This window comes from Stigmatopora argus, chromosome 2, assembly GCF_051989625.1.
Source record: "Stigmatopora argus isolate UIUO_Sarg chromosome 2, RoL_Sarg_1.0, whole genome shotgun sequence".
Classification (NCBI taxonomy): Eukaryota; Metazoa; Chordata; class Actinopteri; order Syngnathiformes; family Syngnathidae; genus Stigmatopora; species Stigmatopora argus.
The window spans coordinates 1897113-1915133 of NC_135388.1; the positions used below are offsets into that span (position 1 = coordinate 1897113).

General features: G+C 40.3%; 1 protein-coding gene and 1 long non-coding RNA gene across 3 annotated transcripts; one reads left to right on the forward strand and one right to left on the reverse strand.

Moving 5' to 3' along the window:
- The first annotated feature begins 613 nt into the window (after window positions 1-613).
- On the forward strand, window positions 614-8493 carry LOC144093005 (nuclear receptor subfamily 2 group F member 1-B-like). Its single transcript, XM_077626236.1, has 3 exons — window positions 614-1311; window positions 3812-4414; window positions 7751-8493. The coding sequence occupies exons 1-3, from the start codon at window positions 894-896 to the stop codon at window positions 8023-8025; spliced, it is 1296 nt and encodes a 431-aa protein (XP_077482362.1). The 5' UTR covers window positions 614-893; the 3' UTR covers window positions 8026-8493.
- Window positions 5346-17335, reverse strand: LOC144093018 (uncharacterized). 2 transcript variants are annotated; one of them, XR_013306194.1, is made up of 6 exons: window positions 15776-17335; window positions 12731-12967; window positions 10873-11075; window positions 7671-8039; window positions 7054-7189; window positions 5346-6976 (listed from the first exon to the last, which is right to left on the reverse strand). It is a non-coding gene; the product is annotated as an uncharacterized LOC144093018 (long non-coding RNA). The 2 variants fall into 2 exon arrangements; XR_013306193.1 differs by having other exon boundaries at window positions 5346-7189.
- Between the last annotated feature and the right edge of the window lie 686 nt (window positions 17336-18021).

Below are 18021 nucleotides of genomic sequence, written 5' to 3' on the forward strand. Positions count from 1 at the left end.
AGCACCAGGGGCGCATATAAGAAATATTTTAGTACTATTAAACACATTTTAGTCCTATTAAACCACTAGTTATTTGTTACTTTGTTAATAGATGGCGAATTAGAACAAATAAAAATGTTATTCCAATCCAATATCCTGTTTTGGGTGTTTTTTTCAGAGGGTTGGAACCAATTCATTTGTTTTTAGTTCATTCCTATGGGAAACGTTCATTTGAGTTACGAGTAAATAAACATATGAGCTCAGTCCCGGAACAAATTAAGCTCGTATCTCGAAGCACCACTGTACATACATATTTTAATAGAATAAAAATGTTTGTGAGATTTCCGCTGTATCGCTGAGGCAAATACTCCACATGATTTATCTAATAGGTTACATAATTTATTTTTCCTGCCCAATAGTACATCAAAATCTCAAAATCATAACAAAACCCAAGACTAGTCCCTAAAAATACGCCCCCTCTCCATTTCCCTCGCCGAACACCAATGACGTTACCTAGCACTAGGGGGCGCCAAATCACCGCTGTTAGCCACAACTTCGGATCACGTGCTCTCACGCTCCACATCCTCCGACTTTAGCCACGCCCCCTACACCTCCTTCTAATGTCACAACATCCTCGTCCTCTTCAGTCGTGGAGGCATAAAAAGCATCAGCACAAGTGCGCTTCTTCTCCTCTGCGCGCTCCTATTGGACCTTCGGGGAGCGGAACAGAACGGAACGGGAGCCACTTCAAGGGAAGCAGGATTTTTTAGTTTTGTTTTCGCTTTTTTTGTTTTTTCTTCCTCCACGCTCGTCAACCTCGGCGGATGAGCTTGCTGACTTTTACGGTGACTTGAGAGGTGTCGAGGGAAGGAAGAAAGAAAGAAAAAAAGGGAGCGAAAAGTTCGGCGAGGGACATGGCGATGGTGGCGTGGAGGAACCCCGACGAGGGGACGCTGTCGCACGTCGCTTTACCGGTGGCGGTGCCGGTGCACGCGAACGCATCACCGAGCTCAATGGAAATGACTCAGGCGGTTAACAATAACTCTACGTCGTCTTCTTCGTCTTCTTCATCATCATCATCGTCGTCGTCTTCGCTGGACAAGCAAGCGAGCGCGCACATTGAATGCATCGTGTGCGGCGACAAGTCCAGCGGCAAACACTACGGCCAGTTCACGTGCGAGGGGTGCAAGAGCTTCTTTAAGCGCAGCGTGCGCCGCAACCTAAGCTACACTTGCCGGGCCAGCCGCAGCTGTCCGGTAGACCAGCACCACCGCAACCAGTGCCAGTACTGCCGTCTTAAAAAGTGCCTCAAAGTGGGCATGCGGAGGGAAGGTACGCTGAACGCACCACGACACGACACAACCAACGCGCCTCCCCCTTTTCTTTTTTCGCGCCCAAATCGACACAGTGGATTTGGACGCGTTGACCACAATCAAATCTTCCGTCAACAAAAAGAGGGAAAAAGGGAGAAAACTTTCAAGCTATGTCTGTCTAGCTTGAAAATAAATATATGAATCGTTTTTTTAAATTCCATCCATAAATAAATGGCAATATTATCCTTCAATTCAAGCCATTTGTACGTCCACCCCCCCTTTTTTTCGGAGTCAAAATCGTTTAACCCATTTTCATTCATAACAACGTTCTCATAACGGTTCGATTTATCTCCCACTTTTCGCTCTTTTCCGGAAATATTTCAAATTAAAACTATGCAGCAGCTCACCCAAACACATTTTAAGGACTAAATGCCACAAATAAATTATATTTCACCATATAATAATATATTTTACCAATAATAATATAACCAAATGCTCACTGATTTTTTTTAAAGAGACAGCTACACTTTTTTTTGCCATGTAAATGTTGTATATTATAATCCTTAATAAAATCTTTATAATTATCCTAACAGTTATTAATAAATTCAATTTATGCGCCTATTGCACGTTTTTAACAATTAATAATAACTTTGATCGTGTCACATTCAAACACAGGATTGAAAAATATACTTAATATTTAAAATAAGCTTTATTTTGACAAATCAAACTTCAATTGGAAACGTTTTTTTTAACCACGATTTAAAAACGAATGTCCTTCTTGCAAAACATAGAGCTAAAAATAATATCATCCAGAATCAGAATCAAAAGCTTAATGACGAGTTTTTCTATTGCTAAAAAAAACTATCACTAGCAATAGAAAAATAAAATAGAAAATAATCTAAATTGGACATTGAAATTTGATGTTGGTGATCACTATATTTACCCAACTGACATTTTCAAACGGAATTCATCATTGGAGACTACAATTAAAAAGTATAATTGTAAAAAAACAAAGTGAATAAAGTGAACACAGTCATGTGATTTACCTCAGCCAATCAATAAGCGTAATGATCACTTCCATAGACAAAAACTGCTATTCTGTACCCAAAAGTTAAAATATTTCACATCATATCATAATATAATTTCTTTTCTTTTTTTTAAATCAACATTAATGTTGAAACTTATCACGCAATAAAGTGAAAAAAGAAGACATTTTTTTCTATCGGTTTGCAGACTAAACTTGAAGCCATTAGCGAGTTTGGGGGCAGCCAAAGTTTGTGCGTGTGAATGTTCGCGGGCGAGGGGGGGTGAAAGCATCCGTCCTGGCTGCCAAGAAGACAGGCAGGCTAGCCTAAATTTAGCACCCCTCTCTCTCTTTCTCTCTCCAAAGCCCCTCTGGCGTGACGGCGAAGAGGCTCGCACGCGATCCACAACGCCATTTTAATCCTCTCCCATCCTTAAAGCCCAACGCACAATTGAACTAGAACACATATTTGCAAATATATACTAAAACTAAAACATTTGCATATAAACATATTTTTTTTTGCATTTAGTTTTTTTGTGGCGTATTGAAAATATAATAGAACCTAGATGACCACTCGTTTGAATTCGCTCGAGTATTATTTTGAAAAGGATACACTACACTGTAAAAAAATGTTTTTTTTTTCTCATTGTACATTTTCGACACTGCATATAAAATATTGTAATGTTAAAAACCGTTTAGAAAGTTTACATTTTTAAGTATTGGGACGAAAATATCTATTTTTTTAATGTTAGCTCAATATGAACTGTCATTTTAACAAGCGATCATGCAGGAATTATGATTTTTTTTTACACTTCTAATCCCATTGATGGTGTTAGGTGTCCAATCCCTTTAGTTTTGGGCGGGGCAAATGAACAAGGTGGTTTAAAGGAATTTGATGTATTCATTAATGGCATGCAATGAGTTAATTTTATTTTAAAGCAAGTTTAGAGTGGTATTTGGGGCCTTAACCATTGTTTTTGATATGTATTTAACTTTTGTGTTGATTAACATTGTGTTATTTGAGATGTGTATTTAATAATGGTAAAGAAACAGGTATATAATTGCTATAGGGCCAAAAAAATAGTAACTTTTCCAATAAAATATCTTCACTGCCAACTTTTAAATAGTGTGGTGGTCCCTGAGAGGGTTAAAATATGATTAAATATTAACTCGAGAATGCAATTAATGGTGGAAAAATCCATTTGCATGAAATGGAATGACGTAATCGAATTGTGAATTCATGTGAAAGCACTGTAATGAACCAATTAAAATCATTCCTTTTTAAAAAAGTAAAAACACGGCCAGCTCAGAAATTAGATAAAAACGAGGAAACCTTAAAAACGAAAAATAGTTTTAGAAAAAAAATAAGAAAACAAGTTATACTGTTTAAAAAAAGTAGTCCAAATTCGGTTTTTTTTAACAATATTTGCAAATGCAGGCAAGCAAAAGTGCATTCCAATTCGTTGATAAAGTTTCCTCGCCTTTTTGTTTTCAGCGGTACAGCGAGGGCGGCTCCCCCCGGCACACTCGTTCCACGGCCAGTTCTCTCTAAGCGGCGGCGTCGGGGTCGGCGGTGGTGGGGTCGGCCTAGGCGACCCCATGCAATGCCACTCTTACCTGTCCGGTTACATCTCGTTGCTGCTCCGGGCCGAGCCGTACGCCGCGTCGCGTTTCGGCTCCCAGTGCCTTGCGGGTGGTGGTGGCGGTGGCTGCGGCGGCGTTGGCGGAAGTGGAGCCGGTCCCGGGCTGGGCATCGAAAACATCTGCGAGCTAGCGGCCCGTATGCTCTTCAGCGCGGTGGAGTGGGCCCGCAACATCCCCTTCTTCCCCGACCTGCAGGTGTCCGACCAGGTGGCCCTACTGCGGCTGACCTGGAGCGAACTCTTCGTGCTCAACGCCGCCCAGTGCGCCATGCCGGTGCACGTGGCTCCGCTGCTGGCCGCCGCCGGCCTACACGCCGCTCCCATGTCGGCCGAGCGCGTGGTGGCCTTCATGGACCACATCCGGGTCTTCCAGGAGCAGGTGGAGAAGCTCAAAACCCTGCGCGTCGACTCGGCCGAGTATTCGTGCCTGAAGGCCATTGTGCTCTTCTCCGCAGGTGAGTGACGTCATCCGTCTGCGCCGATGTCTATGCGTGGCGTTTGTGTACCGGTGGGACAATAGCGTGTCCAAATTATTATTATTATTATTTTAAATCCCCAATTTCAACAAAACTCCCGAAATTAAAGCCACGTAAAAGAGTTATTAGTACATACAACCTCAATTTCAACGAGGATGCAAAAAAAGTCTCAAATCACACCTTTTTTTTGCAAATTACTCCAATAGCAGCACAATACGTATACATTGCTAACTATTAAGTTGGCTAAATTGAGCTAGGCTAGCTTGGTTGTCATTTTCATGACATTTTTGCTCGTTCTGAACATTTTCTTTTAGTTTTAATTCTCTAGTGTACTAACATATATTTGCAAATAACCGTATGCCTCTGAAATACTTTTACTTTTGGCCTTTAACTCTTTCACTGCCGTTTAAAGTGATACACATCAAATCCATTCGAAATGGCAGGCATTGGTTGATCATGTTTTACTGACATTGACAGCAATCGCCGTCAAAGTCAGCCAATGAGTGACTACGTATTAATATGTTTAATCAATAAATTTGTACATGACTTAATACTGTTTATTATATACACAATGGCAGTAGCAATTGGTTTCTTTACTTAAAAGTGACATCTTATAAAACGAAAATATCGATTCACTGTGTCAATATATTGACATAATTATTGGAATATATTGAAAATTTGACAAGGAACGTAAAATATCTGCAAATGTTTTTTGATTTTACTTAAGAAATGTACTATATGAACATATTTGAATAACAGCAAATCTGAATTGAATGCTTTTATTGTCATTATACAAGTATAATGAGATTTAAATAGAATAAGCACAAAACCAAAAAAAGTCATTTTTAGAACCAAAAAACTTTTAATTAAAAAAAAGGAAAATGTTTTAGATATTAGATAATTTTGTGGATCCACATTCAAACGAATTATACACAAAAACGATCAATATTTTTGTATTTATGGGTAAAAAAAAATTAAAAAAAAGGAAATGGTGAAAATTATATTGCCCAAAGCCTGCTAACAAAAACATATTTCTGTTCAAAATATACCCTGAAATATGATTAATTTCTCTAAGTATTGCATTTTATTGGAATCTATACAAGTTGGATGACAGCTTTAGTGACCTTATTTGACTTATAAAAAAAAAATCCTCATTTTCCAGTTGACTAATCTTTATACGGCAGGCGTTAAAAAGGAGCAACAATAATACTCGGCATTAAAAATGTATTTGTATTTGAAAAAGCAGCAGTACGTTATGTAAGTGCAGTCACCTCGGTTGACCTGCTTGAAAAAGGCCGCCCTTAAAGGGACAGGCTCCATTTCATCTGTCACAACAAATCCAAATAACTCGCCATCAATTATGTACCGAGGAGGGAAAATCATAACCACATAGGGCATATTTGTTTATTTATTTTCAATATTTCCTCTTTCACGCACCAACAATATACATATTTATATATTTTTTTCTGTCTTTTGAGCACCCATGTAACTCATGAGCTGCCATTGACGTTGCCAGACGTCCAATTTATTTTGGCTTGGATTTTTGCTTGGTTCAAATTTTATTTAATTTATGTTCTATTGTCTTTAATAAGAGCTTTTTAAGTCGTCAATTCGTTTTTTTGTATTCTTAGTTTTTATTAAAAGTGCAGTTTGGGGACAAATTGGAAATATTGCAGTGCCGTTTTGTAGTAAAGTCAAGTTTTTAATATATTTAAGATAGATTTTTGGGAAATGTTATGCTGCATTTAATATAGATTTTTAATAAAGGTTTATGTAAAATTGATTTGAACTAATGGGAAAAAAAAGAAAAGTTTCTTTAGTGTTGTTTTATTGCATATATTTTAAGTATACAGGCTTGTTTTTCGATCTTTAATGCATGTTTGTGCTATGTTTTGTGTAGTATTATTGAATATTAATTGTTTTATAGTATTTTTAAAGTGTGATGTTAGTGTGTTTAAGGTGTAGTGTTGTTTTTTATTTGTATTTGAGCCCTGAATGGTGGAGTAAGACTGGATATGAATTGTGTTTGATTTTTGACGGCGGCCATCTTGGCGGTGGCGTGCCGAGCGAGCGGGTCAAACGAGGTCGCGGCGAATGCTTAACTGGGCGGCGGCGTGCGGATTTGTTGTCGCCGTCTCGTACGTTGTCGCTCCGATGAAGCCGCGCTCGCGTGATGGGACTCCGTTCTCATTTGGGCGTCCTCTTATTTACAAGAGCGCCATTTTGGCGAGTTAGGAGGGGTTAGATTTGTAAATATAGCATTTTTTAATGTGACTTTGAAGGTATTTTTGTCGACTGTTTTGTGGTTTTTGTCCAGAGATTTCATTTGTCATTCCCACACAATTTAGGTTAAATTCCAGATTTTGCAATGTATATTTTTGCCACAATATTGAATAACATTTTATTTCTTATGTATATTAGTTGAAAGAATCTGTAGTGATGTTTTAAGAAGAACATAGAGACATTTATTTTGATTAAAAAACCTGGTAGGTCGGCCTCGCAGTCCTGGGGTCGAGGGTTCGATCCCGGTTGGGTCCTCAACTGTGTGGAGTTTGCATCTGGGTAGCATGCTAAGCTAGGCTATGCTAACTGGTAGAAGGATTGGCGACGGAGCTCACCTGAATTCTTGACGACTTTGAGTCGCTTCCTGTTGAGGTTATGTTAGATTCTGGTTCACGCCTTGATGATTTGCGGTAGCTTCCTGTTGATTTTGGGCCATTTCCTGTTGATTTAGATTTACTCCTGGGTCACTTCCTGTTGAAATTGGGGAAATTACCACATTAGTCCAAATATAATAATGTTTTTTTGCATTGAAATAAGACGGAAAAGCCGTTGTGGTCGTCTTATATTCGGGGTCTCGACTTTATCCCCATCCATAATGCTAGATGGCGCCAGATAGGTTTAAAACGAATGCTGAACACTTTGATGGTTAACACAGTTATTACAATTTTGTTGTTTTATCACAGTAGATTGCTGATAAAAGCCATTCATTTAAAAATGGGATTAGACTTAAGTATACATATTTAGAAATTCACATATTAAGATGTGATAGTTTTTGCATGATTTGAATGAGGCGAAATAATATGCTTTTAATCTTCAATATATTGTTAGAATTATTTGCTTCATTATTTTCTGTAAACAAATTGAATTTGGTGATCAAAAAGTCTTTTTTCAAATTACAGGGTCGTCTTATATTCGGGCCAATACGGTTGGTGGGGAAAAAAAACATGGTCACCTTTGTTTTAGAAGCGATTCAAGTCGCGAATCGACGTTTTGACGCGGGTTCGAGATCCCTGATTTTCCTTTGTGCTCCAGACGCATGCGGCCTATCGGACGCGGCCCACGTGGAGGGTCTCCAGGAGAAGTCCCAGTGCGCCCTGGAGGAGTACGCCCGAAGCCAGTACCCCAACCAGCCGGGGCGCTTCGGGCGTCTGCTGCTGCGCTTGCCGTCCCTCCGCTCCGTGTCGTCCTCCGTCATCGAGCAGCTCTTCTTCGTGCGGCTGGTGGGCAAGACCCCCATCGAGACCCTCATCCGCGACATGCTGCTGTCGGGGGGGAGCTTCAACTGGCCTTACGTGCCCGTGCAGTAGCGCCCCCTGTAAATCTTCCGGGAGAACACTTGCGTCAAATCTCTTTTGGACTGGGAAGGCTGGCATGGCAGAGAGTGGGCAAAAAAACGTGTTTGGCACGCTTGAGGAAATGTCTCCTTTTTTTTTTAAATTAAGGGACATTTTTTGCAGTGTTATGAAATATGTATGTGTATATTTATCATAGTTTTTTTGTGGTTTTGCCAATTTTGGGGGAGTTTATTTTATAAGGATATGTTAATATTAGCACTTTTTTTCATTTATGGAATAAAAAGATAAGAGCAGTGTTTAGCCACAAAACACATAATTTTGCCACAAAAAATGTATTAAATTCATAACGGTGATGCCATTCATTTTTAAAAATAATGACTTAAAAGATTTTCTTCACTTTTATATATTTGTATTTATTTGAGTTTTTCCACATTGTGTTGAAAAAGTCTCCCCACTAAAAAATGTATCATTTGGATATAATTTTTCTTTCTTTCACAATAATAACTTGACATTTTTCAGCAAATAAATTTTGACATTTATTTGGATTCGATTAAAGAATGACATTTATGTTGCATTTTGCCCGTGCTCACTTTTAAAAGAGTTTAAATTGTCTAAAATAATCAATTCAATTTGAGAGTTTTCAGATTTCTCGCCACATTTTCAATAAAAATTCTAACCACTGTTATTTTTAATTATTTTAACAAAAAAAAAAGTAGTAACGGCATTGCTGGGGAATGTGTGTGTGTGTGTGTGTGTGTGTGTGTGTGTGTGTGTGTGAGAACACACTTTTTGGACAACCACTATGTGAAAGCATACTTGTTTTTGTGTTAAATTATAACTCAAGATTTATACAACTAAATATTGTTAATAAAGTGTATTTGATTGACTTTGACATGTGGCGTTTCTGTGTGTGTTTGTGCTTTGAGATACAAACTACATTTGTTTTGTGACCACGTTCTTAACTCAAAACAACGAGTGCGAATAAAGTAAATATGTCTCGTTAGGTTAATTTTGTGACATTTTTTTCTTCCCCAGATTTGATTAGTTTGTTCCAATTTGTTTGGATATTTTACACCAAATTAAAAAATGCTCTCATACACTTAAACTTAAAAATCGAAACTTGTTAATTCACTCATCTCAAGGCATATCCCACTTTTTTCTTCAATCTAGTCACAGTACCATTTTTTTCCTAAAGTATAAAGTGTGCACGACATTTATAATTTTGCTAATCTCTCTTTTTTGACGTCTATTTTAACGATTGCCATTCTACATATTAAGCAATAAAATGTAAAAATGCAACGCGGCACATATTGACTCACATAGGCGCACTTCAAAGTTAAATTTTTGCTTTTACAACAAAAAAAATCCGTACAAAAGTTGTTATACGGCGCACACAATTTAAAATGATCAAAAAAACGTATATAAAATATCTAAGTTGACAGCTATGATATACGCGTACGCATTTTAAACTTTTAACAATAACATAAAGCTCTATTTGGAATTTTCATGTTTAAATATGATATGAATTTATATTTAAAAAAAGACACCCTTTGTATTATTGATATTCTAATCAATACAAAGTGTTGTTTTTGTGTGTGTGTGGGTTTTTTTTTTTAATGTGGATGTGTATGTGTGCGATTTAACATAGGCTTTTTTTCCTTGGGGGGGTAATGAGGGGCCCCCCGAGGGCTCCTGTCACTCCGCTTTAGCCTGAGGAGCATGACGCCGGGGGTCCACTTGGGGGAGGCGCGAGGGCACCAACACACACGGCGGGGGGCGTTGGTTCCCTCGTCCTCGCTTTGCTAATTAAGCGCCTCTCGGCCAATCCGGTGGCAGAATGGCTTGCCCTTGATTGGCCCGTGGTTTGTTGGAGAGAAATTTAGAATCCATGCGTCATTTTCAAACAAAAAGTTCAAAAGAAGTCTGTTTGAAATTGTTGTGATAATTGACGGCTTAGTTCGTAGTGTGTTTTGTTGTTGTTGTTGTTGTTTATGGATGGTAAAGTAAATAAATAAGCATTGGCAATCAAAACAAGGCCCAATTAGTGAGGTATTTAATTGGTATCGTTCCAGCTGGGATAGGCTCCAGCACCCCTGGCGACCCTTGTGAGGATAAGCAAAATGAGTAAATGTGGGTGTGTCAAAAATTGGGTTGACGCTATTAGGACAACTTGAAATTTCTATTGTGATATTGTTTTTTTTTTTCCACTATTGATTTCAAATGTCTGATTGGGTAAAATGCTAGTTATTTTTTTTCCAAAGCATTTTCATTAATTAAAAAAAAAACAACTCACAAACAAAGCTGTTAGAAGTAATTACAGATTATTTTCTATTTTAGACACACACACAATGAAGTTTAGCCAAAAAATATTGCCCAAAATAATATGAGTGTATTCTTGGTGCTCTGGACTAAACCAAAAAAATCGGGGGGGGGGGGGGGGGGGGGGGGGGGGGGGGTCTTCCTCTTTTTTTTGTGCATTGACTAATGACAACCAAAATTTCATGGTTTGGTTTTCCTCCCATTAAAAAACGAACAAAAACTTTTCTAAATTGAATTTATATTGAATATTTTTTGGCGAAATGATACGAACGCAAACATCCGATTTTAAAAAAATCGGACACGCGCGAGGTCTCACTTGGGGGCCGGGCGCCATATTGTTTGTGTGCTGTCAACTTTGACCCGCTCAGCTCCTAGCGCTGGGCGCCCCCTAACCTCGTTTGCGGACGGCCTGTGTGGGAATTCCTCGGGGTTAACTACTTGGAAGGAAGGACGGGGGAGGTGGGGTCAATGGGGTAGGGTCTCCAATTAAGCTTTCAAGATGACATCAGCTGTGTGGCCAGAAAATAGAATCCAAATTACCTGTGAGAAGTTAACGGATCCTCCCCGGCCTTGCGTGGCTTTTCTCCGGGTACTCTGGTCTCCATGGTGGGCAGATTGATAAATCCAAATGATCCATACCCACGAGTGTTTGTCCTTGGTCTCCTGGTGGCCTGCGATTGGCTGGCCCCTCGCCTACTGCCCACAGTTGGCCGGCCGGGGTAGGCTCCAGCACCCCCATGTCCCTGGTGAGGATAAACAGTAGAGGGAAAAAAAATGAAGGAATAAATCAAGTCAATAACAAATCCATCAAAAAATGTACATTTAGACCCGGTGGTGTCAAATATACGGTTGGCGGGCCAGGGGCGGACCACTGAGGGTGTCCGATCTGGTCCGCGGGGGTGCTCGAGACCAAGGGTTTCAGACTCGGGTTGGTTCGCGGGCCGCATTAACGTCAACTCGATTTTATGTGGGCCGGACCATTTTAGATGTAATATTTAGATTTTTTTATTTAATAAATGGATTAAAAGAACTGGATTAAAAGCCCTGAATATTCAGTTTTTTTAATAGATCTAAAACAATGTTTATTTGAGCTTTTATATATTTCTAGATTTTACAAAACGATTTTTGAACTAAAAACACAGAAAAAAATGATTAAAACATTAAAATGATTGATTTAAAAGGGGGAAATCAGGAAATGTGATATACATCTATACTCTTCATTTTAATTTGATCCTAAAACAGAAAGTCGGCACTCATGATTTACTTTCCCGGGCCACACAAAATGATGCGGCGGGCCAGATTTGGCCCCCGGGCCGCCACTTTGACACTAGTGATCTAGACCTTGATTTTTTTTTGTTTTCCCAGAAAATGGGAAAGAAAGAGTGAATATTCTCTATTACCTTTGTTTGAATATTTGAATATGAAAAATGACATTAACGTGATTTACTTTGGCGGGACGCACAAACCGACGTGGCGGTCCGGATTTGGCCCCCGCCCCGCCGCTTGGACACCATTCTTATAAAAATGTTTCATTTTCGGGGGCTGGGATGAGGATCCCCTTTTCCGCCTTTGGGGGTGGCGTGCGCGCGGCGTGGCTTTTGCGGGTTTGCTCGCGTGCAAAGAGCGAGCGTCTCTCCATTTGGGCGTCTTACGTAAGAGGCGGGCGGGCGGGCGGCGTCATGGCTTACATAAGCCAAGCGGAGAGCGAAAGGCACTCCGGCTGAATCGGTTGCTGCATCGCATTGACGCTTTCCTTTTCGACTCCTTTTTTTTGGATATCCCAACTGTCATCCCGTGCCAACGCGCCGCGCCCGAGCACGACAGAGTCGTCGGTTCGTGCGCAACGACGCCGACGGACGACCGATCTGTTCCCGGCGTCCAATGAATCGACGGCGATGCCGTTAAAGGGGATAAAACGGCTTTTATGTTTTTTTTATTTTTTTTATTTAGCCCGATTTTAGTGTATTCTTAATGATTATTTTGAACTAAGGACTCAATTTAAACGGGTACTTGATATCGTGAGTGACTCAAAAAAATGACGAGCAGCTATCTTGGTCTGCGGGGGTGCATGAGCCTATCCCAGCCAAACTATGGGCACCTTGAATGGGTGACCAGCCAACCAATCGTAGGACAAAAGGAGACAAACAACCAATCAAATTCATACATAGGGACAATTTAGCATACAATGAGCCTAGCATCCATGTTTACGGGATGCAGGAGAAAGCCGAGGTATACCCAGAGAAAACCCACACATGCCCACAACTTCACAAAGGGAGGTCGGAACTCACCGGGATTGAACCCTCGATCTTAGAACTGTGAGGCGGACGTGCTAACCACTCTTCCACTGAACTGTCCGTTTTTATTTTTCAATGTTAACAAATTTAAAATGAATATTTACATCTTGGGCGGCTCTGGGGTCCTGGGTTCAAATCCACGTCGGTCCAGCGGTGTGGAGTTTGCGTGTTTTCCCTGCATGGGTTTTCATCGGGTACTCCGGTTCCGTCCCACATTCCAAAGACATGCATGGTAGGCTGAATGGTTGTTTGTCTCCTTCTGCCCTGTGATAGGCTGGCCACCGATTCAGGGTGTCGCCCGCCTCTGGCCTGAAGTCACCTGGGATGGGCTCCGGCACCCCCTGCGACCCTAGTGAGGATAAAGGAGTTCAGAAAATGAGATGAGATTATTCATTTTTCGTTTTTCTCTCGGAATATTACATTGCATGACTTCTTGCAATTTCCCGCGGCACACCGGGGTGCCGGAGCTCAGTGGTTGGGAAACAATGGTGTGAAGTGTGTGTGTGTGTGTGTGTGTGTGTGTGTGTTTGTGTGTGTTTTGGGTAACCCTCAGACTGAATAGTAAGAGGGCGTAGGTCACAAAAGACCAGAGCACTGACCCACGTCTGCCCCGCCCCCTTTGAGAGCCAATGTTTATTAGCTGCGGGTGGGCGGGGCCTGTCACGGCGAAACGGAGGGTGCCGTTGACAACTTTATCCGACAGCATGACAGAAGCACAAAGCGGTCAAATTTTGTCACGCTGGGACTTGATTCGACGGCCGCCATGGACGGCGATGTGCGGCCGATCCGTCGGGAGAGGGAGGGCGGCGGCCAATGGGGATTGGTCGCCACACTCGTTTCTGGGGCGGAAAAAAAAGGTTTTGACAACGCTGTTTTTCAAACATCAGATCATGTTACCACCTGCGTTTAATTGATGAGTCGCGCCGCACTTGCTAATGCTGAAGTTAATCGTGGCGGACAAAAATGGAAACAAACTTGGCGCTAAGGTCTCATTAGCGCGCTAACGGGGTGTTTTGACCAAAATTGCGCCTTCCGTTGTTTTCTGGGCCAAAGTTCCTCTCGGTATTAATTTGGTACATAATAGCAAGCTTTTTAGGGGAGGAGTCATAATTCTTCCTAGCAATTTTGACAGCAAAAGTTGAGTTTTTGAGTGATTAATAGTGTAACATTTAGAGCGGGCTGGACATTTTAGGTCGAGAAAAAATAAAAGTTCGAGAGTACCCTTTTAAAAGTGAGCGTTTTCACCGTTCTAGCCAAGTAAACATATACCGTATTGGCCCGAATGTAAGACGACTTTTTTAAGATTAAAGTTTGAAAAAAAAAACGACTTTTAATACACCAAATTCAATTTTTATATAGAAAAAAATTGACAGTACTTCTGAAACTAACATTATAACAATATATTAAAAGGAAAAAGCATGTTATCTTGCCTTGTTCAAATCATTCAAAAACTGTCAATCACATCTTAGCATGTGAATTTTTAAATATTTAAATTAAAGTGCAATCACATTTGTAAAAGAATGGCTTCTGCTTTTTGAAATGTTAATGAACCAATCTACTGTGATAAAACAACAAAATTGTAATAACTGCATTAACCATCAAAGTGTTCAGCATTCGCTTTAAACCTATCTGGCGCCATCTAGCGTTATGGATGGGTATAATGTCGAGACCCCGAATATAAGACGACCACAACGCCTTTTCCGTCTTATTTCAATGCAAAAAAAAAATCGTCTTATATTCGGACCAATGTGGTAATTTCCCCAATTTCAACAGGAAGTGACCCAGGAGTAAACCTAAATCAACAAGAAATGCCCCAAAATCAAAAGGAAGCCACCGCAAATCATCAAGTTGTGACCCATGTGAATGGGTACAACGTCTAGACCCCCGATTTTAAGACACTATTTCAGTCTCGCTTCAATGCAAAAAAAACATCGTCTTATATTCGGTAACACCCCAATAACCCAATCGCGTATTATACTATACGCAGTGAGAAATTCAAGAATTCCGAAAGTCGGCGGAGAGCGAAAACGTCAAAGAGGGGGTGTATAAATGTTGGCGTAAAAGCGGCGCCGTCTAGTAGCTGTCAAGAGTGACCCCGAGGTCCGTCCTCCCCCGGGATCGGCCGAGCGAGCGACGTCTCATCCCGAGAGGTGACAGGAGGGACGTCTTTGTCTCCTTCCTTCGTCTTCTGGGAATGGGGCGAGCTTTGGCACCGGGGGAGAAAAGAAAGGCTCTCTTTTCTCGGGGTCCCCGTCTCGCCGCTGACCTCCGGGAGTTAAGAAAAGCGGCGGGCTGCACGGCTCGTTACCACGTGAAAGGGAGCCCGGTGCGCCAAGATGGCCGCCGGGATGACAGAAGGAGAAGAAAGGCAAATCGGGGAGAAGATCAAAGGCCTTTCAGAATAGAAGGATCGCCGACGGAGATCCTCGCTCGGGCGTCCTTTGCGGCAATTAGCCCACCGTGAATGGGAGACGGGTCAAGGCCTTACCCCAACGATGGATGCCTTTCACACGACAGTGTGTGTGTGCATGTGTTCACGTGCACCCCATAGATGTTACTACTATATTACGTTGAATTCTCTATAGTGGAGTACTCCAAATGTAATCAAATTTCATCAAAAGAAAACATTTTGTGATGGGCGTTTGAATTTTTGACTCCTCAAAATGTCCTTACTAACTAAATGAATATTAAAGGGCATTTTTTTTACTGATTTTAAAAAGCTTGGACTACAGCGAGACATTTTTTTCCCTTATAAAATGATCCGAAATGGCGTAAAACATAGTTTTAATCCAATGTCGATTTAGATATTTGATTGTATTTCGGATGCAAGGAATTGGCTTGTTTTATGGGGTAAACTGCAGGAGAATATAACCATGTTAGCTGGTTAGCATACTTGCTAGCTGTCGTAGTAAACAATGACTTGGGAATCAAAACAAGTTATGGACATGTGCGAGTCTTGATGAATTATTTTAGAACACTCTTTGATTGTATTATTTAAATGAATGTCTAATAATCCGGTGTAAATACATATTCATTAGCCGAGTCCTCGATAAAACTTTGTCCAAACTCCTACCGCAAGTCTAAAACTACGAAAGCACTTAATGAGGTTAGCACAATTACAAAGAAAAATATAATAAAATCCACTTTACCTTGACTTCTCAGCTTTCAGCGGACCGAGTCTTGGTGCCCTTGTAGCTAGCGGCTAGCAACGCTATCCCTAGCATAGCATCGTTGGGTGCGTTCAGTCACTCTACCTACAAACGCCAATGTTCCTTTTCCAACAACAACAAACTTATTAGCCCACGCTCAAATTGCAAATGGCGTCCGTACATTTAACTTGGTCCGTGTTAAACTGTTGTCAAGAGACATTTGGTTCCGTGACAGAAGAACGAGTTAACAAGCTAACAATGTGTGGTGGACTAAATATCCATAGTTCGCTATGGGGGAAAAACGGCTATGCTAGCACACTGTATATTCAGCCATTTGGGGGATTTTATTTGCCTAAAAAGGCTAGCGATGTTTTGGTCCCAGTATTTGCTTGCTTACTTGCTAGCTTATAAGTGTGGTTCTTTAATAGAGCCTTCATGGGAAAAATAAAATAAATAAAATCCCCATATTGTCGCAATTAGGCAACCATTACTAGGGTATTGCGCTGCTAGCATAGCATTTTTTTCCCATAAACAAACGATGTAATCTTTTGTTGTTGTTAGCTTAACTCATCCATCTGGAGGTTCGTGTGTGTGGCTTCTTTACTGAATTTATCATAATTACTAGTAATTTTTTTCAAGTCTTATCTTGACAGCAAGTACCAAGAAATACAAGCTAACATAGCAGTTAGGCAAATACTACTATGCTAGCATGCTGCATAGTTATTAACTATGCAGTGGGCTAGCATAGCATTTTTTTCATAGGCAAACCGTGGAATCGTGGTTTTTTTGGCACCATCTCATCTTGACAACAAGTCTGCATGTACCAATAAATACAAGATAACCAAAAAGTAGTCCGAGGGTAAAAAAGTAGCGTCTAAAGTCCAAAGCTACAACAGTACACAATAAACACCTCACGGTGACAGCAAAAGGTCACGTGGAGTTCACGCCGTCCATCAATCACGGCCGTCAACGCCTCGGGCTCCCCCGAATCGGAACCTTTGATGTCGCCGTCGCGCCTTCCGTGACGTCCCGACAGCGAGACTCGCCCGCTGGGACCCCCGGACCGCCGGACCCCCCGATCCCGCTCATTAATGTGTGTGTTGAATATGCAGTAGCGATACCTTACATAAGTCGCTTTTTTAGTTCACGTGATGTCACACGACGCTTCAAAATGGAGGATTTGTACTCGTGGCATTTGCCTTGCTAATGTGGAGCCGCCGTATATTGAAATGTTCATTACGACGTTACGCGTATCAAAGTGACGTAACCTTGGCGCGTCCTTGACAAGAGATTCATTAATATTCAACGGCGATGTCGATGCTAACGAGACGTCGAGGCGCGAGGGTCGTCGGCGTGTCGGCGCCTTCTGTTTGGAGACCACCTAGGCGACATTGTGAAGGTGAGCGCAAAGCGATCAATTGGCGCGACTTTGTCTAAAAATACGTTGTTTTTTTATAAAAGGGAAATTGTTATTATAAAATTCCATTTTAAAAAATGTGAAGCTTTGTCTCATTTTTTTCATTGGAACATCACATCGTCATTTAATACAAAAATAAACCCAACTCTGACAATATTACGATTGTAACTATACAGTAATGTTTTATAAAATTATGTTTTTTGTTGTTGATTTTTTTACATATCAAATAGGAATTAATTAATAAAAAGAAAATTAAACATATTTTTCATGATTACTTTTTGTATTTTGCTGTTGTAAAGATGACTTTTCCGAGTTACACTTTTGAGTCATCAAGGAAATATTTTTATCAAATAATATTTTTTTTTACTAATTTAATAATTTTCAAGAAATGAACTACCATTTTTTTGTTATTTTTTTCTCTTAGGACTCACTTAACCAGACTATATTTCTCTTTTTTATTCATTTAACAATTACAGCTTTTATGATCATTCTATTCAATGTATTTATAAATCATATAAAACAATTTAAATATGCAATAATAATTTTTTAAAGAACCAATAATCATTGCTATTATTTAAATTTTGAATGACCAAATTGTCACATTTCTTACACATGCTTAAACAATAACAAGCAAAAATGAACAATTATATTATAGCGTCATTACCTTTATTTTTTAAACTTGTATTAAATATCATTTTTTTCCCCACAATCTGACATTTTCATTCAATTAACTTTCCCCCGTAATTATTTTAAATTGATCGTTTGATTTTATCGGGCGACCAATCGGAACTCGATTCTTCGGCCCGTTGTGACACGATTTTGTTGTCGT

Bases quoted from the DNA above. Each gene is read 5' to 3' on its own strand.
- LOC144093005 (XM_077626236.1), top strand. From the start codon at position 894: ATGGCGATGGTGGCGTGGAGGAACCCCGACGAGGGGACGCTGTCGCAC. The intron at 1,312-3,811 runs GTACGCTGAACG...TTTTGTTTTCAG, and splicing joins AGTGGGCATGCGGAGGGAAG to CGGTACAGCGAGGGCGGCTC. The intron at 4,415-7,750 runs GTGAGTGACGTC...TTTGTGCTCCAG, and splicing joins CATTGTGCTCTTCTCCGCAG to ACGCATGCGGCCTATCGGAC.